Source organism: Maudiozyma barnettii (genome assembly GCF_903064755.1).
Source record: "Maudiozyma barnettii strain CLIB 1767 genome assembly, contig: KABA2_12, whole genome shotgun sequence".
Taxonomy (NCBI): Eukaryota; Fungi; Ascomycota; class Saccharomycetes; order Saccharomycetales; family Saccharomycetaceae; genus Maudiozyma; species Maudiozyma barnettii.
In genome coordinates this window covers 62331-82887 of record NW_024545249.1, presented here as the reverse complement: position 1 = coordinate 82887, position 20557 = coordinate 62331, and the positions used below count along the sequence as shown (strand labels likewise).

The 20557-nt window shown below is 34.7% G+C and overlaps 10 protein-coding genes and 2 non-coding genes across 12 annotated transcripts; 6 read left to right on the top strand and 6 right to left on the bottom strand.

The window, feature by feature from the left end:
• Positions 1 to 181: 181 nt before the first annotated feature.
• KABA2_12S00858 (uncharacterized protein) lies at positions 182 to 1513 on the bottom strand (the record flags this gene model as incomplete). The annotated part of the gene is made up of 1 exon (XM_041552771.1): positions 182 to 1513. The coding sequence occupies one exon, from the start codon at positions 1511 to 1513 to the stop codon at positions 182 to 184; it is 1332 nt and encodes a 443-aa protein (XP_041408705.1).
• Positions 1514 to 1929: 416 nt separating this feature from the next.
• On the top strand, positions 1930 to 3936 carry IKS1 (protein kinase IKS1; the record flags this gene model as incomplete). The annotated part of the gene is made up of 1 exon (XM_041552770.1): positions 1930 to 3936. One exon carries the CDS (start codon positions 1930 to 1932, stop codon positions 3934 to 3936), a length of 2007 nt encoding a protein of 668 aa, XP_041408704.1.
• Positions 3937 to 3984: 48 nt separating this feature from the next.
• On the bottom strand, positions 3985 to 5253 carry YHC3 (amino acid transporter YHC3; the record flags this gene model as incomplete). Its single annotated transcript, XM_041552769.1, has 1 exon — positions 3985 to 5253. One exon carries the CDS (start codon positions 5251 to 5253, stop codon positions 3985 to 3987), a length of 1269 nt encoding a protein of 422 aa, XP_041408703.1.
• Positions 5254 to 5731: 478 nt separating this feature from the next.
• BNA3 (kynurenine--oxoglutarate transaminase) lies at positions 5732 to 7072 on the bottom strand (the record flags this gene model as incomplete). Its single annotated transcript, XM_041552768.1, has 1 exon — positions 5732 to 7072. One exon carries the CDS (start codon positions 7070 to 7072, stop codon positions 5732 to 5734), a length of 1341 nt encoding a protein of 446 aa, XP_041408702.1.
• Positions 7073 to 7701: 629 nt separating this feature from the next.
• Positions 7702 to 9897, bottom strand: NUP82 (linker nucleoporin NUP82; the record flags this gene model as incomplete). Its single annotated transcript, XM_041552767.1, has 1 exon — positions 7702 to 9897. The coding sequence occupies one exon, from the start codon at positions 9895 to 9897 to the stop codon at positions 7702 to 7704; it is 2196 nt and encodes a 731-aa protein (XP_041408701.1).
• Positions 9898 to 10328: 431 nt separating this feature from the next.
• Positions 10329 to 12806, bottom strand: LAS21 (mannose-ethanolamine phosphotransferase LAS21; the record flags this gene model as incomplete). The annotated part of the gene is made up of 1 exon (XM_041552766.1): positions 10329 to 12806. The coding sequence occupies one exon, from the start codon at positions 12804 to 12806 to the stop codon at positions 10329 to 10331; it is 2478 nt and encodes an 825-aa protein (XP_041408700.1).
• A 1370-nt stretch (positions 12807 to 14176) lies between these two features.
• Positions 14177 to 14249, top strand: KABA2_12S00726. The gene has a single exon. It is a non-coding gene; the product is annotated as a tRNA-Thr (tRNA).
• A 484-nt stretch (positions 14250 to 14733) lies between these two features.
• DLS1 (Dls1p) lies at positions 14734 to 15336 on the top strand (the record flags this gene model as incomplete). Its single annotated transcript, XM_041552765.1, has 1 exon — positions 14734 to 15336. One exon carries the CDS (start codon positions 14734 to 14736, stop codon positions 15334 to 15336), a length of 603 nt encoding a protein of 200 aa, XP_041408699.1.
• Positions 15337 to 15579: 243 nt separating this feature from the next.
• MPM1 (Mpm1p) lies at positions 15580 to 16521 on the top strand (the record flags this gene model as incomplete). The annotated part of the gene is made up of 1 exon (XM_041552764.1): positions 15580 to 16521. One exon carries the CDS (start codon positions 15580 to 15582, stop codon positions 16519 to 16521), a length of 942 nt encoding a protein of 313 aa, XP_041408698.1.
• Positions 16522 to 16881: 360 nt separating this feature from the next.
• KABA2_12S00660 (S-formylglutathione hydrolase) lies at positions 16882 to 17787 on the top strand (the record flags this gene model as incomplete). Its single annotated transcript, XM_041552763.1, has 1 exon — positions 16882 to 17787. One exon carries the CDS (start codon positions 16882 to 16884, stop codon positions 17785 to 17787), a length of 906 nt encoding a protein of 301 aa, XP_041408697.1.
• A 410-nt stretch (positions 17788 to 18197) lies between these two features.
• On the top strand, positions 18198 to 20036 carry UTP18 (Utp18p; the record flags this gene model as incomplete). Its single annotated transcript, XM_041552762.1, has 1 exon — positions 18198 to 20036. One exon carries the CDS (start codon positions 18198 to 18200, stop codon positions 20034 to 20036), a length of 1839 nt encoding a protein of 612 aa, XP_041408696.1.
• A 222-nt stretch (positions 20037 to 20258) lies between these two features.
• Positions 20259 to 20330, bottom strand: KABA2_12S00616. The gene has a single exon. It is a non-coding gene; the product is annotated as a tRNA-Cys (tRNA).
• Positions 20331 to 20557: the final 227 nt, after the last annotated feature.

Below are 20557 nucleotides of genomic sequence, written 5' to 3'. Positions count from 1 at the left end.
TGTGTTTTTACGTTCTTACAGTTGTATCATTACATTTAATACAGACAATCAATTTTAGACTGACATAATTCTAACCAGTCCTACATATTACCATTATTACTTAGCTTTAAATATACAATAATAAAAAAAAAATGCATGATAGATATTAATATATTTTATATATTTTTCCCTGAATTAAAAGTTATATATCATCTGACGAACTGTCAAACGTATTTTCTTCTGGAAGTTCAACTTTACCTTTGGTGGTAACTTGGACAAAAAATAAAGAGGTTTCACCATCATCTATATTTTTAAATTTATAATCTTTAAATGGTGGAATTTGGAATGTTGTTCCAATGGGACATAAAAACGATTGTCCTTCTATCCAAGTCTTTAAAATACCTCTTGTCACGTGGAATGTAACAAAGCACCCTCCTGTATTGTCCTCTGATTTAATACCATCCTTAGGGAGTGTTAAGTTCCCACTTGAAAAATTTCTTTGATCATCAAAGAGTGTATCTAGAGTATATCTGTTAAATCGGGATGTTTTAGTTTTACTTACCTCTCGAAAGTCCGGTGCCAAGGCTACAGTCGTACTAAGTGCATCTGAGTTTTCAGAGCTATTTTGGAACTTAATACTAAACGTTCCATCTTTTAACCATTGAGCATTCTTATCATCACACACTGCAACATTTTTTAATGTACAATTTCGATCTAATTTTTTGGTCGATCGTTTGGTATTTGGTATTTTATTCTCCTGTTTTTCTGCAAATGTAATAATTTTATCAATATCTAATACCTGTTGTGGATGATTTCTTTTATACACAATTTTCTCATTTCTCCAGTAATCGAGCTTCGGTATTTTAATTCTTTTCGATTTCCTAATTTGACCTGTTGGTCGTATTAATCTTCGTTCAACTATCGAGTGCTGAGAAATATGTTCATCATCTGGCACTACTTCAATATCCTGTGAGGCGATAGCACTAAATGAATTTCCAGAAGTAATCTCTGAGTTTCTAGCTTCAATTTCTTCCTCCAGTAAAGCATTCTCAGAAGTGTTAAAAGAAGTTTCCTCTCTGGAGACATCTGAGATATTAGTAGATCGTAGATCTGGAATACTGATGGAATCATTTGGTTTATCATCTGCATCATTCACAGATATCTCATTTTCAGATTCCAAATTATAATTAGTTTCATATGACTCTTGGAAATTGTTTCCTATTATATTATTTAACTCACTCTCATCTTCCTGAATGATATGAGGAATTTCCAAATTCAGCGATGAATTTCTTACAGGATATTTTGACGTTGTAACTGTTCTTTGCCGATTCGTTTCTGATGGAGTATGTTGTCGCAATACATTTTCTCGATATTTATTGAATACTTTCTGAGCCGGAGTATTCATTATGCTACTTGTCTCTGTAACGTTAAAGAAATCATCAATATTTTCCATGCTATGTTCATCTTTCTGAATCGCCTTTGTTGGTACCCAACCAGTTTTCCTAGATCCTTTTCCCCATTCCATGTATTCCATTTCCCCTACTCCTTCCTACAAAAAAAAGTACGATATAATTTCAGGGAATTGGATCTGAATATACAACCTACTGTTGTCCCTTTGATTAATGGAAAAACTCTGGTTCAGGTACCTTTTGAAGTCATGACTTTAAGACTTTTATTGCTTTGTTTACCTTTTCGGAACCAAATAAATTTGTGACATAAATATTAGGGTTTTATTCAGGAACCCTAAACCCTACTAGTATGAGAAATAATTTCTAAAGGGATAAATAATAATAGTAACAAAGTAGTCGAGATTTCCTATTATAGGTTAAAAACTGATCAGTTGCATAAAATTATTGTTTAGGATATATACCTGGTTCATAGGTACTAGTAAAAACCAAAATAATCGAGCCATTCTTTATTACTTTGATTATAGACAAATAATTTCCTGTTATGAGTTTAGTCCCCTACAACAATGATTCACTTATATTGAAGGATTCTAGCTCCAAATCATTAATGATTGTAAATCCTTCTCTGGGTGAATTATCTTATTTTAAACAGATACTAACACCAAGGAACAATGAGACAAAGTTTGATCAATTTTCAGCAGAAGAAGAAAATTTAACTGAGGAGAAGGATCTATCTTCATATGTGTGCCCTCAATGTGGCACAGAAATAGATACATCATCTCAACACCGAGCATTACCCAAATATCCAAATCAAAGAAGAAGTTCGAAACAACCTTATGGATTCAATCTGTCTAAAAGATATTTTAAATTACTGCAAGATACATACAGCCAACAAACTCTACCGAGGATAGCAGCTGAAAGCACCAAGTTCCCCACTTTTATACCAGATGATCTATTCATTCCTGGTTATTTTAGGAAATTTTTCACTACATTATCACTGCTAGGTACAGGAGCTAGAGGATCAGTGTTTAAGGTTGTTCATAAAATTGGTGATACTGATTTAGGTATCTTTGCATTAAAAAAAATTTCCATTGGGAATGATATGACTTGGTTTAATAAATGTATAAGGGAAGTCAAAGCGCTTAGTTCGTTTACCCACAGGAGTGTCAATCTAATAACCTACAATCATGTTTGGTTAGAAATGGATACATCATATGGGTTAACTACACAGAATGAGGAAAGAGAAAAAATACCCTGTTTATTCATCTTACAACAGTACTGTGAAGGTGGAAATTTAGAAGATTGTATTTTAATTGATATCTTTAAAAAATTTCCAGAGAAAATATCAAGTGAAGAACGTAAGAAACGTTTTAGACGAATGAGAAGGGATAGGCACGACGGTAACACGAAACTAGGTCTTACAACCATTCAAATTTTGTCAATAATAAGGGATATAGCAAGAGGGTTACATGAATTACATGATATTGGCATTATACATCGAGATTTGAAACCATCAAACTTGTTGTTATTAAACAAATATAAAGAATCTGAATCTGGGCTACAGGTTGAAGAAAATGATGATACAAACGATCATGATTCAAGGGAGCCAAAAAACGTGTTCCCAACAATTGTAATCGGAGATCTTGGTGAGAGTCAACTTGCTGGAGAGTCAAGAGTTGGAACAGGCTGTACAGGTACACTAGAGTTTACAGCTCCAGAAATTGTTATTACAAACCCTTTGAGTAACGAAAAGGGAAAGAAATACAGCGAGTACACTTTCGCTTCTGATATGTATTCTTTAGGAATGATATGCTACTTTATCGTGTTTGGAGAATTACCATTTGATCCGTCGCTAGAGTTACCAGATATGAGAAGAACGGTGAAGAAATTCAGAGTTTATAAGGAAGATATGATTCGATTACATCAAAATAAAAATCTGAATCAAATTGACCATAGAATATTTGAGTTGATTGAGTCATTATTATCAACCGATGTGGAAAGACGACCTCATGCTAAACAGGTTGAAGAGATTTTAAACCATATTCTTCTTGAAGTAGATGATGATGCAATGTTTCCTTTAGGAAGAAGATCCAGTATAACACCCCTGGATGATAGTTTTGACGAAGATGAGGATGACCAATTCAATGTAGATAGTACAGAAAATAAGTTTTTCGATGAAGAACAAATTGAAGAAAACGAAGATAAATTAGCACTAACTACCACAAGGGCCAGGCTAAATATGATATCTGAAGAAGAAATAGAAATCTATACGAAATATAAAAATCATGATAATAAAAATATATCTGAAAATGAGAAACAATTTCGCTTTATATCCCAGTTTGGTAACATATCTACTAGGTTAAATATTACGTTCCCTATTGGATTATTACTGGTATGGTTAGTTCCAACAGAAACAATTGTAAATTACTTAATTATTTTTCTTTTGGGAATATCTATTGGTGCAAGAGACGCAACATCTAAGTATATTAAAATCATTTTGTTACTTCTACTTGCCATTAGGTTAGGTAAAATATATATTGCGGCTTTATAAATAAACTACATACATATATACTACTTTGTATGCATATACACACAAAAATTAGTCTAATGTACACCATGGTCTATTATTGTTAATTTGATGCTGACACAATGTTGGTTCTAATTTCATACCTACCAGTGCAGCTAATAAAATACCTAGGGAATCTGCTATTGATACAGAACCCAATGCGAATTCCCTGTCCTGTGGTCGTACATTACTTAAAACATTCAGGAATGTATTGACGTACGAAGAACCACCCAATAAACCTTCATACACAATCAATACCATGATAGACCATGGTTGATGCACAATATAATTCGTTGATTGTAACAAGACAATGAAGAGATTGATTGCTTGCAAGAACGACAATATATATAACTTCTTGACCCTGAAGCTATGGGCAGTCGACCTAGAAATGAAAACACCTATTTGATAAAGAATACTATAGGTAACATAATAGTCCCTATATTTATGGAACAACGATAAATGCGACATTGAATTTTCATCAGGAGTGGCTATTGGAAATAATAGTGTTGGCGACACTGCCTGATTAATCAAATATTCAAAGAAATAGACAGTTGTTAGAGGTAACATATATGGCACAACTAATACCTTCAATTTTGCCAATGTCTCAAGAACATGAGAAGAAATTGATTCTTCATTTGAATGGTCACCAATAAATACACCCAGTTCCGGTTCTAATTCCGGTGCTTCAATATCAATGGTTGTTATCTCTGGATTTGGAAGAGCTTGATATTCGACATAAGTACCTAGTCTGAAATATAACAAAAAACCAAAGGGTAATATAGAAAACAATAACAACGATATATGAATTGGAATGTGTAACACTGTAGTTACTAGCCAATAGACTGCACTTCCGAAGAGACCTGCACCTCCTGTTCCTGAAGACCAACCATTTAAAGATATCTCTTTATACATGTGTGTTAGTTGTAGAAAAGTTACTTCACCAAAACCTGAAGAAAGTGAGGCTAATCCTACACCAAGGAGACAAATCCAAAGATCCTTCAAAGATACTAAGATCATTCCAACACAGCTGAGGATGATCAACAATATTATTCTATATCCATATCGAATTCGTTGAATGAAAAACGGTGAAAGTAACTTGATTGTTAATGATGGCAATATATCTACCAATAGAACTAACGATTTTGGAATATCAGTATCTACTATGTCGATTGCAGCCGAAAGTATCACCACATAAAGAATGTTATTGATAAGACCAAAAATCCAGAAGCAAAGATAAATGGTACTATTTGGACTTAAAGTTTGAAAATTGCGAATCCATTCCGAAAACTTGTTAAAGGTCATATCTGTTTCATCTTATATTGCTATTACTTTGATTGTATTTTTCGCATCTTAAAGTAAAATTTATAGAACTTTGTTAATAGGGAAATTAAAGGGAAGATGATAGTCCGAAATAAATATGTCAATAGTTTCGTTCACTTTCCGAGTTGGGAGAATAATCAATACGCAAAATCTTTTAAAATATTAAAATCAAAGTAATGATGTTGAGATTACTAGACTGAATGATTTAATTCTTTAGACTTACACAGGTGTTTGCTACTCACTATATATACATATATATTGCACGATAATCTAGAGGAGTCATATAAAATCGAATAGTGGCTACCCACCCAGGTCTCCTCAATTTGTAAGAAACCTAATGTTTGAACGATATAGAAACTTTATAATGTAATTTATAGTAACCTTGTTTTGTCATAATTATTATTCTTTTTTATCTCATTTACAATCAATGAGGTTTATAAATATTTATATATTAGTGAATTTACAAATAATCCTTTAGGAGTCTTAACCTTTCAACTGTTTTTTCCAAATATTCATCATCTTTACATAGAGCAAATCTTAACAGATTTTCAGCTGCCTTTTCATGTTCTTTAATATAGAATTCCGTTGGTGGGATGGCCACAACACCCAACTCGTTCATCAACCAATAAGAAATACGGAAATCCTTACCCTTTTGCAACAATTCCTCCGGGAATTTATAATCAGCTGGAATGTTTACTTTAGCAAAATTGACAAGGATGAAATAAGAACCTTCTGCAGCAGTATATGGTAAATTTAATTCATCAAAAACTTTTGTAAAAATTTCATATTTACGAATATATTCTTGTCTCATGTTTGAGAAATAATTAATCTTAGACGCATCAGTAAGACCATTAGCGACAGCTTCTTGTAGTGGAGAAGGAGAAGAGAAACAAATTCTAGTGTGTGCTTTAGCGGCATAACCAAGTAATTCTTCATTTAAAGAGACAGTCCAACCAATTCTCCAGCCGGTAGCCGCAAAGGATTTACCTGCAGAACCGACTGTTAAAGTCAATTGACCAATCTCTGGAGATAGAGTTGCGATCCTAGTGAAGCTTTCAGTAAAGTATAAATGTTCATAAACTTCATCAGAGATGATGACAATATTATTCCTCACACACAATTCACCTAATCTCAAAAGTTCTTCCTTAGTGAAGACCTTACCAATAGGATTATGTGGAGTATTAATAATCATAGCTTTAGTTTTTGAATTTATGGATTTTTCTAGAATATCCCAATCAATTTCCCATTCTGTACCTTTAGTGACTCTTTCATTAAGAGCCTTTGGAGGGTTAATTGGTACGTAGACAACTTTACCACCACACATTTCAATGTTTGGGATATATTGATCGAAGAATGGTTCGAAGACAATAACTTCGTCACCTTGATTCAATAGACCAGTAAGACAACTTAAGATAGCCTCATTAGCACCAGTGAAGACCGAGATATTTTCTGGTTTCAATTTTGTAGAATAAATAGGGTTATAAAATTCAATCAGAGATTTAATCAAAGAGGGACGGCCTCTAGTTGGAGAATATTGATTCACCAAGGCAATATCCAAGGCGTTCTTAGCTTCATTTATAGCGAATTCAGGAGGAGCATATGAGAAGAAACCTTGACCAAGATTCAACATATCTCTACCTTTATTTTGAGCGTTTGTAGCAGCCAATGCAGCGGATTCGTTAGTCAAAGTCCAAACATCCTTACCTGTATCACGAGAGAAGTATTTGTTGGCGACAATCTTTGGTTTATGTGAAAGAGTCATTGCTGATGTTTTAAAAGTTCTGATGAGGTTACGTGACATATAACGTTCTTAAAATAAGAAAGATGTTACAGTAATTAATACTCAATATTTATCTCTTAAAACTAGTTAAACTACAAAATAAGAATTAGCAAAAACAAAAAACAATCGGAGCAAACCTCAAATCAAGTATAAAGCGATTCGACTCCTAAAGATTTCACCATTAGAATCTCATCATCAAAGCGTTTATATACTTTCACAATAGTTCGTCTTCTTGAGTCACACAGACAGACAGAGACAGACAGAGACAGACAGACACATAGCTTATGGTAATCAAATCAATCATTCATGGCAACTCTTTCAGTTTGAGCAAAAAACTGAGTGAGGCAGACAGACGTCCTCCAGTAACACACAGAGAGAGTCATTTTACATAATCGCAGTTTGGGGAGCCGGCAACGGAATTTTTCAAACTGGGAAAAATGCGTGCAAAACTGTGGAAACGACTGCGCGGTCACGTGGCCACTGTGGGATGCAAACGTGTGGTGTGCTACTCCTCGAAGGTGCTTGAGTTGGTACTACTCGAACCTATTGGTATACTTATTGGTATGTGAGTTATGTGATTTTTATATACGTTTTATATAGATGCTGGTGTTGAGGGGTTGGAGGTATGGAATCTAGGTGGGAGGAGGGGATTATGCGCCGATCTTGGAACTGATCTTCTGTAGTTCCGTATTACATTCTTTGATGACCGCAGCGTCACCTTCTAGTATAGTACGTAATTCTCCCCATTCTCTTTCGGTCTTGCTTTGGGTGTCCTTAGACTTCTCTTGTAATTTGCTCAATTCTCTCTTTACAAATTCAAGTTGCTCCTGTAATGCCTTTTGACTATGCACAAAATCATTAAACTTGAATATTTGATTTCTGATTTCTTTGAACCATGTAACCTCCTGAATACTGATAGTGTTATCGTTGGTCAATGCTGCAACGTTTGCTTTACTAACCTGCTGGTTCAAGTTGACTAATCGCATGATTAATGCGTCCTGTTTTGCCATCTTAGTGGAAAGTATTTTTATTTGTTCCTCATATCTATCGACAAGTGTATCTTGCTTTTCAATAATATCACTTGTACCCTTGATCTGTTTAGTCAATTCGAATTGTTGTTCTAATAGTCGAGAATGTAACATCACGCCGAGACTTTCACCTTGAACAATAACATTACCTAATTGAGACGACAGTTTCGTTAACGCTTCCAATTGAATTTCGTTAGCAGCATTGGATAACTCTTTGCCTCTCACTTCAGGGGAAATAACCTCAGAGAACGGGTTTGAACAACGTCTAATGTAAGCAGTTGTAAGGTCCCGAATCTCTTGTATTGGTTGCGAAAAACCGGCCTTGAATTTAATTGTTTCAGTAGGAAGAACCGGGGAATCTTCTCTTGTTTGGGTAGGTTCCTCAATAATTTGAGGCAATTTCAACAGTTCTGCCCTGACACAACCGGGACCTGCCACTATAACACCTGTCTTACCCTTATATCTCCATACTGCACATCCAGAAGGGTCACTCCTTATACCATCCATATGTTTAATATCACTAGAAAATGTTGTCCCTGCAACCTGTGATAGATCATAATCTGTAACAGCTTTATCTAGAACACGACCCCAACTTGACATATTGATCAGATCAAGACCAATTCTACTTTTTACAGTTACCAGGAGTCGATTACGTTCATTGAAATCTTTAAATATTTTTAATTCTCCATTAGATCCAATTAATTTTACAAAATGATCAATTCTTTCTACTACTACCATTGAATTTGAATACACGTAATTTTCAGAATCCCAACACATAGACATTTCTTCATCTTGATATAATATTAATATGGTACCATTCTCAAAAAGTAGAGCAAACACTTCTGTAGAGTTTTCAATATCTACTCTATGAATCTCATTGGCAGTAGTCTCGTAAAGATCGGTCGGATATGGAGAAATAGTAAATGGACCTTGAGGTTGAACGACACGTAAATTAGAATCAATCTCAAACTCAGTCCTTTTTGTCTTGGAATTATCTGAATACATTCTTGATATAAATTTGTACTGCCTAATAACATTACTTTTAACGTCATCCTTTGTATCTTCGTCCAAAGAATCATACAATAACACAGCTTTATCTCTGGTCCTTTTCAATTCAGCCGCGTCCATAATTATCTTAGCAGGTAGACATGGATACAGAGCATATATATCCCCACCATCTGTGACACTCAATAAATACAATGTCAAACCGTCTTTACTAAAAGTCATGCTTTTTATATCATTAATTCTCCCATTGAAACCAAAACTACCTTCGCATTTATTTAAAACAACTTGGTTTTTTGTATCCAGATCGAATAAAACAACCGTATCATCCTCGAACAAAATAACTAATGAATTATCATCGATGGCTCTTGGATGAAACAATATTTGCCTGATATTAGAGAAATTATCAAATGTAAATACTTCTGATTGGAAACCAAATGCCATATGTTTCTCGATATCTTCATAACCCCATGGAACCTCAACTGTCTTCAATGTATTCTTGAAAAAGATGCAGATCATATTCTTCGATGTAGATATAGAGAAATGCTGATCGCCAAAATTATTCAGAGGTTCAATAGGCATTGTATTAAATTTCTCCTTTTGATAATTCCCCCAGCGCAAACAATTTTCGCTTAGTGTCACCAATTGACTAGAATCCTTACTAGAAGATAAAAATAACTCGCATGTGGCAGTTAACGGGTTTACTGGAGGTACGATGTTATTATTAAAGATTGGTTTCTTTTCCAGATCAGTCAAAGCCTCATCTCGATATAGTAGGGCCCCATTTGGTAGTAATTGATGTTGAAAATGTGCCATATTTCCCAGTTCAAAATCAAATTAAAAGGTGTGAGTAGGTTCCTATAATTACTTAATCAGTAGAATTAGATAATTGTTGACTCAATCTATTTGAAAGCTCTCTTATAAGTCTGTCAACTTCAAGGAAGTTCCAGAAGGAAGAATCGTTTTTTCTGTTTCATTTGCTTCATCCCAACTGGAAAGTCGGCCCATCGCTTCCAGAGAAGCAAACAAAAAAAAAATATCGTGATCGTTACCCTGAAACAAGGTTTTTAGTATTAAAACCTCGGTATAACTTGTGATCAGATTGATCCATTTCGTTACTATTTTTAGCCTAAACCATCATATTTTCTATCAACTTCACAAGCTTATTCATACTCAATACTCTATAAATCTATTATACATAAATTTTTACACAGATATATCTATATCTATATATATATATATAATACCTATACTAATGACACGAGGAAGCCTTCTAAGAGGCATCCGACAATGACATTCATAAATAATGTCCAACCAGCATAGTAACAAAGCTTTGGACTGAATACACTCCATATGAACAGATGGTATCTTAATGCTATACATGCAGCAAGTAACGAACATCCCACTATACAATTGAATAAGACGTATGGAATCTTGCATTTAACAAATGTATCAGTTTTACTCTTGACACTCTTATAAAGTATACCCCAAGCTAACATTGTCCAATAAATTGCTGGTGCAAAATTGGCCATCACCATAAGACCGCCAATTACATATATATTATAATTTTCGGATATACCATGGTATGCATTGACAAGGTCAATAGTAGCTATTGAATTGGTACCACCAAATTGGAAAAACGTAAAATTTTGAAGGATCAATGAAATGAGGGACACTATATATATTGAGGAATCATATTGGTCTTGGACAATCTTAATGATACAATATCTCAATATCTCGAATATCAAAAATTGTGGGATATTTGAAGATGATGACAAGAAAATCAGTAATAGTGTAATATATTTAGACATGTCGTTTAAAAGGGTGTCTGATTTTTGCATCTTTAACATGACTGCCATTATCTTAATGAAACATATCGATGAAATCGATTGGAAAAACAACGTGGCCATTGGAATCAATGCATCTTCAAACACACTATCATTATGAGTACCTGTGTAAATTTCACAGTACTTTCTGACTATTTCATGTAGGTACTCAGGAACTGACTCTTTGTTAACAATGGACCAGTTCATCTTGTAGGTAAGAACCATCATGCCAAGGGTAAAACTAGAAATGAAGGATGTAGGATTTTTTTTGAAGCCTCTCATACATAGGATAAATACAGTCCATATATTCAATGCCCATAAAAGCGACGACTTGGCCTCTAAAATGTTTGAGATAACATAACTATAAGTAGTTTGTTGACCGGTATTATTCCAACCTCTGATTAATCTCAAACAAACAAAAACAATAAAATATAATTTAAATTTCCTATTTCCTATGATGGTAGAATGAATATATCCAAATACCACGAGTGCTGTAATGATCCACCACCATAATTGATGTTCCTCTTCAATAAAACTGCTACCAAAACATGAAAGCCCCAGCAAAATCGAAATCGCCATAGTTAATGCGAATGGAGGACCGAAATGCATAATTTTAATAGCACAAATAATAGCAATAATTGTCGCAATCAATAGCACCCCATATCCAACAGATATATTATCATAATTATAATCAGTAGCATTACGGATCAAATCTTGTTGAATACCCTTCATTTTGTTTATAATAATGCTTGTATCTATTTTCTTTGAAACTTTGAACTCACTAAGATAATTCTGTACATCTATTTCTTTAGCCACATCTAATAACTGTTTATAGTTTTCCATAATTTTAATGTTTGCTACTTTCTTATTCAATAATTGAATAAATTCGGGAATAAGCACCCCAACACTATTTTTAGGTATCGGGACATTGAAAAGAGAAGAAATCGTGGGTACTAAATCCATCTGCTGAATACTAGTGAGATATTGGAAAGTTGATGGATCGTCCAATGTCATTGGAACTTTAACATTTTTCTGAGCTATAGGCCTATCATAACCAGCTAGTTTCTTCGAAAGAAAAACGAGACCTGCAGAAGTTTCTCCTGCAGAAGAGCCACCATGATTACCAACATCGTTCATACCATGATCACCCATAATTATCATTAAAGTATCATCTTTCATATTATTGTAAAGTCTCTCAATAACACCATCCATTTCTCTATGCTTGGCAGGCATAAAGGTAGAATTAGAACCACCTTTGTGTCCAATATGATCCAACCCTAGGTAATGTAATATAAGAACATCCCATTCTTTGGATTCATTTAACTGCTCCGGAATATTCCTAGTCACATTCAAATCTACTTGTTCAAAATCACTTACAAAGAAAGAATTTGTACCTTCATATTTATCAAAAATATCATTTGGAAGTAATTTCAGCCACGTATCATCGCCAAAGAATCTCAACTTGAAACCGTGATTATGGAATTGTCTTGGCCATGAATCTTGATCTTTAATATTAGAAGACGAATCATCTTCTGCAACGTTTAAGATTGCGTCTAGAAAGCTTGGAGTAGACCCAGTAGTTATACCTTTCAACCTAGGTAATGTGACTGTAGGGGGATTTGAATAAGCCGTGTAGCCCCATCCCTCACCAGAGTTAATCTTGGAATGAACAAAAGAAAACCCGGAATTCACCTCGTTGTATAAAAAATCACTTCTAAGAGCATCAATAACTACCAGCACTAATTTATCAAATGGCGGTTTTGTATTTTCCTGTATCTTGGTTTCAATTGTGAAACTTGCATCACCACTTAGAACGTTCTTTTGAGGAAAGAAGCCTGATAAAAACACAAAAACTCCCACTAATTGAAGCAGCAATGGCACTATCAGCCTCTTTAACATAACTGAATGTGTCGTAGCTTAAGAATTGATAATCAGTTAACAATTCTTTAAACTATTCCATTAACCTCCCCTTCCATATTCAAATGAATGGTTTCAATGCTTCCTAAATATGCCATGGAATTTTTACTATTCGCGTTAATAATTAAAAGACGCGATTGCTATATGAACGATATAGACACCAATAATCGCAATAACAAGACGAATGTCAACGTGAGAGGGAGCTAAGAGTTAATAGCAACGTTAAGCAGTCGTTAACCATTCCCATCAATATCTAATTGCTCGGCAAGTCGATAACATTACATGTCTTGTTGTAACGGTACCAACCAAATCGACACCCGAGATGCTATTTTGGAGTCTTGGGGTGCCATTCTATTTAAAAAGAATGTATATATGAAGATTGTTAAAGGGAGAGTTCCCTTGAATGTGTGAACTTATTTTACACATTAAATTAATTATTCCACAAAATATTGTATTTCTGTCGCTCGCTCTCCTTTAATCTAGTGCCAGTTAGGATATCAGAAACACAAACTATCAGAATGGCCTTGAAACTTCTTCCCAATACCGTTTCCTGTTCCTTTAAATAAAACAATAACCAACCATAAATCTAGATGCTGTAGTTCTGATATGGATCCTTCTGGTTAAGGCTCAATTTGTAATTGGAAGTGGGCCATACTTCAAACCATGTTGACCCAATATTAGGATCTTATGGGTAATCGATGGGAAAATTGAATATTAGACATTTTCTATTTAACTGAACTAATTTTATTATGTTATAAAATCAACTTATAGTCGTCTGATTTTTTATATCTTATATAAAAATATATAAAGTAAATTATGGAAACAATTATATTCATAAATGAAATATTGTTCCATTTATATATGTCGGATTTCTTGTTGTCATGATTATAAACTGACTCAAGGGTGGCGTAAGCAATCTATTATTAAGTTGTTGCGGGATGAACCTAGCATCAGATCATAACCTTGGTCATTATCCCTCTTATAATATATTTCCGACAAGTTTAGAGTGTGTTACACTGCCGTTTATAGAATAACACATGGTATATACTGCATAATGTAGTATTCGTTCCCCATACACTGGGTTTATTGGAGCTACATTGTCCAACGTTACTATGTACAAAAGATGAGCAGTTTAACAACAGCAACTCTGTTTAACACAACAAGTGGTAGGAGATCCAAAAAAGATTTAAATTATACATGTGATCTTTATAGAAATGATAATTGTTCCCAATCCAAATCATATTAGGATCTACTCTCTTGCCAATCTGCGTCAACAAAAAATAGTAATATAAAAATATAATTATTGGTGTCTTAATGTATGCAAATAAATAACCGCAAAATATAGATTAGTCGCTTTTATGGCCAAGTTGGTAAGGCGCCACACTAGTAATGTGGAGATCCTCGGTTCAACTCCGAGTGAAAGCATTCTTTTTTTTTTGGAAATTTTGCAGTTTCAGTCACATGACGTTTATAATTGAGGACTTAAATTATGATAAAAAGTTGATATTTGAGATGATAATAATGTTAAAGGTAAGTGGTAACACCTTGACCTTCTTTGCTTGGCCCATGTAGTCTGGCTGTCTGTTCTTTAATGTTAAAATGATAAAACTTGCATCACGTCACGTCGCACGGTTTCTGGCGCCAATAAAGACAAAATCCGATGCTTCTAATTTCAAACTCAAAATATAAACAACTAATAAATAGAAAGTCATATCCGTTGAAATGGTTTGAAATGAGAAGATCAGTAGTTCTCCATTATATTGATTATAGAACCTGACATTCACTCTCCTTGACAGAGAATTACGAAAAAATTTGCATCAAAATATCTTCACTCTATTACTTTCATATATAAAACTATACCACTAGATATATAGTTCGTCTTACAAGTTAATCAAGATATATTACAATCATGAACACAGAAATAATTGGTAGCCCGTCTGAAGTTAAGGAAGATGTGGTGGTACCATCTGAGTCAATTACGTCTTTGAAAGAAGTCGTCATAGAAGAAGGTGAACATCCACCAAGTCCTGCCGAATTGGCTCAATATATGCCGGCTTTACCAATAGATAAAATTCAAATGATTGCCAGGAATGATCCAGGCTATGTTGAGCTTAATGACGATGCTTTTGCTGCGACTGCCTTTGCTACAGAATTTTTTGTTAAAACATTAACCAATGAGGCTCTTAAGTTGTCGGAATACAGATCAACAAGTAACTCAGAACCATTAGAATTGGGCTATGATGATGTAGCAGACCTCGTATCGATGCAGAAAGTGTACACATTTTTACGTGAGACCATACCTAGGACGAAGTATTTGAGGGATTTGGTTAAAGAGAATAAAGTTAGATACACAACAGTGACAGAAACTGAGCAGCAGCAGCAGCAGCAGCAGCAGCAGCAGTTGCAACAACAACATAATCATCATCATCATCATCATCAAGTGCAAGTACAACAAGAGATACAACCAGCAACTAACGAAGTCATTGAAATAGACAGCAGTGATCAAGAGTAAGAAGAAGTCACCTCTCTTTCAAGTACCTCAACCTCAATATCTTTCAATCCGTGCACCTTCCGAGCAACGATCGCTTATAATAAGGGGCTGAATGGATGAAAAGGGAAGACAAGACAATACTCAATTATGTAACACTATTAATATATAAATACATCTAATGAACAAGAAATCATATAGATACTGACACATTTCAATAAATATTGAGTAAACTTCTAACAATTATTACCAAAAAAAACAAAAAAGATGGGCCTATTTAGTAATATTGATAACAGTCAACAGGTTAATGATGAGTATGTAAAGAATAAGTTGAACCAACGTGATATATTTTCGGAGACATGGTTCAACTCCCACAATGGAGACAGTTTGGATGGGAATCCCTTAGAGACACTTGCTGGGTGGCCATTTGGATCGCTATATGGTAATGGAATTAATGTAGGTCCAACAAGTATAACTACCGTCTCCCCATTCGGGTCCAGAAACGATAATGAATATATTCATGGTGATCAAATCAAAGAGGAAGGTGTCACGGGTCTTTACAATTACAAGACTCCCTCTGATTCACAGTTTGCACAATGCATGGATTCTCAAGGATTATCGGTATGGGATACGAATGGTTGGTGGAGATGTTTGTTCCCTCAAAACATTATCAAACAGAATCTCCCAAATTTACAAGAAACAGAATCCGCTATGATTTTATCGAAGCAAAAAGTTGAAAATGATGTTAATCATAAGTTTGGTTTATATTTTACAGATTACACAAAGTATTTACTATGGAAATCACAAATGAACAAAATCATCAATGATAAACGTGAGAAAGAAATTGAAAATCCACAGAAACTTCAAACAAATAAATTTACTAACCAGAAAGACGAAAATGAACCTGCTACCATGACACCAGAAAGTCTCATGTTAAGTGACGATTCTGCCTTATCTGCATCCAAAAAGGATAAATCGATTGTCGGCACATCTGAAGTGCTCAGATCAAGTATGTCCAGTGATGGATTGACCGAAGAAACTAAAGAATTGAAAACTTTTTACGATGATGGGTCTATTATATTGAAGACAGAAAAGAAAGTGACACCGCAAGATGGTGGTTCCCCTCGTTTGGAGACTCACGAAAGGGTCCTCAGACAAGGCAGGGACGAGTTATCAAAAGGGTTCCCCTTCTGGTCACGTAAAAGATAGTTAGCTAGGCAATATTCCTCGTCACTCACATTCTTGTTTATACTTCTTAACATATATATATATATATATATATATATTCAATCTCACAGTTCAATCGTAACGTGTTCCAGAGTCAAATAATTGAGAGTTTCCTTTTCCCTCTCTCTTTGAAGAGGTATTATGTTTTTATTTTTTTTCCACCTATCGCTAATTACCAAATATTTACGTATATCTGGATATTTCTGATAAGAAGAACTTGAGATATATATATATACAGACACACAGACACACAGACACATTCAAGTTGTCAAGACCAAGAGAGAAGAGCAATCGCTATTTTTATATAAGTCTGTATCACCGTCAATTGAATAAATTATTATGATGAGTTTCAAGATCAAGGAAGAAATTAGATGTGCTGGAGGTAAATTGCTGAAAGTGATGCACTCGTCAAAGGCTACGGGGACATCAATGGATGTTAACCTATATTTGCCACAACAATACTACGATGGTACTGCTAAGGGTAAAATTCCTAGTTTGTACTTCTTATCTGGTTTAACATGTACCCCAAACAATGCCTCTGAAAAGGCATTTTGGCATAGAGAAGCCGATAAGTATGGGTTTGCTATGGTATTTCCTGACACATCACCAAGAGGTCCCAATGTTCCAACTGATCCACAAGGTGGATGGGATTTTGCTGTTGGTGCTGGATTTTATGTTAATGCTACTCAGCCACCTTACAATACAAACTTCAACATGTACCAATATGTTCATTCTGAATTGCCAACTGCTTTAACTGAATTCTTTAGTTCCGGTACTAGACCAACAGGCGTTGGCTCTATTGATTTCCTCGAGAATGTTTCAATTACAGGACACTCTATGGGTGGGTTTGGTGCTGTTGCAGGTTTCTTAAAGAATATCAATAAATACAAGTCATGTTCTGCTTTTGCTCCAATTATTGATCCAACTACTACCCCATGGGGCGTAAAGGCATTCACTGGATATTTAGGTGAGGATAAATCTGCTTGGAAACAATATGATCCCTGTGAATTGATTAACAATGTTCCATACGTTTCAGGTAAAGAGATTCTAATCCATTACGGTACAGATGACCAATGGAAGGAACAATATTTGAGACCAGAAAACTTCATGAAATTGGTGCCTCAAAGTTTGTGGGCTAACCATATCAATGTCAAGATGGCTGAGGGATTCGATCACTCTTATTATTTTGTGTCTACTTTCGTCCCAGAGCATGCGGAGTTCCACGCCAAACACCTTGGGTTGATCTAATGGAGAGTACATAGTCAGTGCTTCCAAACAACTACTACATATTCTGCTGGTATATACTAAATATATATAGATATAAACATAAATATATGATAGTATAACGATACAACCATCGTCAAGAGAATATAATATCTGTGTGACGTTTGGGTGAATGGTTATTACAGTCGAGAAATCACGTGCCGCACAGCGAAAAAAAATTTTCGCTGTCTGAAAAATTTATTTGGAAAGAAAAATCGATGAGCATCTCTCATTTGGGAACCAAGAACACATCTAGTGATATAAGTTGGTTCACAAGAAAGATATTATACGGGGATAATATTGTTGGTTTGTAGTGTCTGACTGTTGCAAGATATATCACCAGAAAAGGATAGTATTACTTTCAAAGGGATATCATATAGAAGTACTGAAAGAGTATGTCTAAAGTCGATATAGATTACGTTGTGCCTCCTCCAGATGAAGAGGAAGAATTATTAGCAAAGATTGTCTTTGGTGATTCTTCTGATTTTCAAGAGAATCTAGCTAACTTTTCTGCCGATTTTCTGTTAGGTGAGAAAGAGGATGAATTAGATAATATGGCTGCAGATGCATCTGCTGATGATGATAATACAAGTGATGAGGATGAAGAAGCTGAAATAGAACATGTCAACGATGACCAATTGTTTTTCGTGGATGATGGTGAAAATGAAAATAACGATGATGACTCTAAGATGGACATTGATGAAGAAGAAGGGAGCGGCATTATTTCTTCCGATCAAGAAAGTTCCGAAGATGAAGATAGTGATGCATGGGAAGATTCTGATGATGAAAGATTAAATGTTTCAGTGATGGATAATAACAGATCCAAAAAATTAAGAAATTCTTACAATGACAATGTATTATCTGGGAAACAATATGTTCGTAGATTAAGAGCTCAATTCGAAAAGATATACCCAAAACCGCAATGGGTCGATGATGAGGATTCCGATTTGGAAGAACATGGGGATGATATGTCTGATGACGAGAACAATGATGACAGAGAGGAAGTTATTAACGCAGATATTCATGCACTATCCAAAATTTTACAAAGCACTTACTCTTACAAGGATACAACTCAATCAAAGTTATTACCTGTAAAATCTTTAGACATTCTGAGATTGAAGGACGCCAATATGGCACATCCAGCTCAATCAGCTATACAATCTCTATCGTTCCATCCTACCAAACCTTTATTATTGACTGGTGGTTATGATAAAACCTTAAGAATATACCATATCGATGGGAAACATAATCATTTGGTTACTAGTTTGCATTTGAAAAGTACACCAATTCAAACTTGTACCTTTTATGTAACACCACAGCAAATCTCTAAAAAGAAACAACACCTAATTCAAGAACAAAAAATTTTCACTGGTGGTAGAAGGCGTTATATGCATTCTTGGGACCTATCATCTTCTATTATAAATTCAAGCAATAATAGTTCTATCGCTAAAGTGGAAAAACTCTCAAGATTATATGGTCATGAAGCTACACAAAGATCGTTTGAGAAATTTAAACTAGCCCATTACTATAACACAAAGAAACATGAAACACATGGTATCATTCTATTACAAGGTAATAATGGTTGGGTGAATGTTTTGAACGCAACCTCAGGGATTTGGATGATGGGTTGTAAGATTGAGGGGACAATTATCGATTTTTGTATAGATTACAAGCCTCTATCAAACAATACTTTCCGTACTATCCTAATAGCTACTAACACATATGGTGAAATCTGGGAATTCGATTTAACTAATAATGGTTCAGTTTTAAGGAGATGGAAGGATGAAAGTGGTGTTGGTGTCACATGTATCCAAGTTGGTGGTGGTTCAAACTCTGCTCATCTGAATGGTTCTGGACTATCACATCAAACAGTCGCATCAAATAGATGGTTGGCCATTGGTTCAAGTAGTGGGTTTGTCAATATATATGAAAGAAGGAATAGCGATGATCCTGAAGTAATCCCAACCCTAGTAGGTACAATGGATCAATTGACAACATCGATATCCTTCTTACAATTTTCTCCAGATGGTCAAATATTATGTATGGCCTCTAGGGCTGTGAAAGATGCTTTAAGATTGGTTCACCTCCCATCATGTACAGTATTTTCCAACTGGCCTACTAGTGGTACCCCTCTAGGTAAAGTAACAAGTGCTACTTTCTCTCCTCGTGGTGAAATGTTGGCTGTTGGTACTGAACAAGGTAAGGTTAGATTATGGAGATTGAATCATTACTAGAAGAATAAAAATATATCCGCATATAGCATTATCTAGATTTTTAATAATAAATTCAAAAAAAAATAATCGAAGAGCGTAATCAAGTATATATTTATATAATAGTACAAATGACATTTACTGACACTAAAGTTCAAGAAAATATTATAAATATAGGTCTAAGCTTCTATCAAAGGAAAACGCCTCGTTATACACGATGTTAGTCATGTAAATGTTCAAAAAATAAGCTCGCACTCAGGGTTGAACTAAGGACCAACAGATTTGCAATCTGCTGCGCTACCACTGCGCCATACGAGCTTTTCTGAATATTTCATATATTTCTGTATAATTTATGTAAATTAAATATTTGACTTAATTTTGTTGAAATGTAGCGGAAGCACTAAAAAGGCTAATATTAGCCTAACATATCTGAAGGTAAAGGTAGCTAATATAAGTAGAATTTAGAGTGTGATACACTACCGTATATAAAATAACATGGTATATACTGCATAATGTAGTATTCGTTCCCCCTACATTGGGTTTAT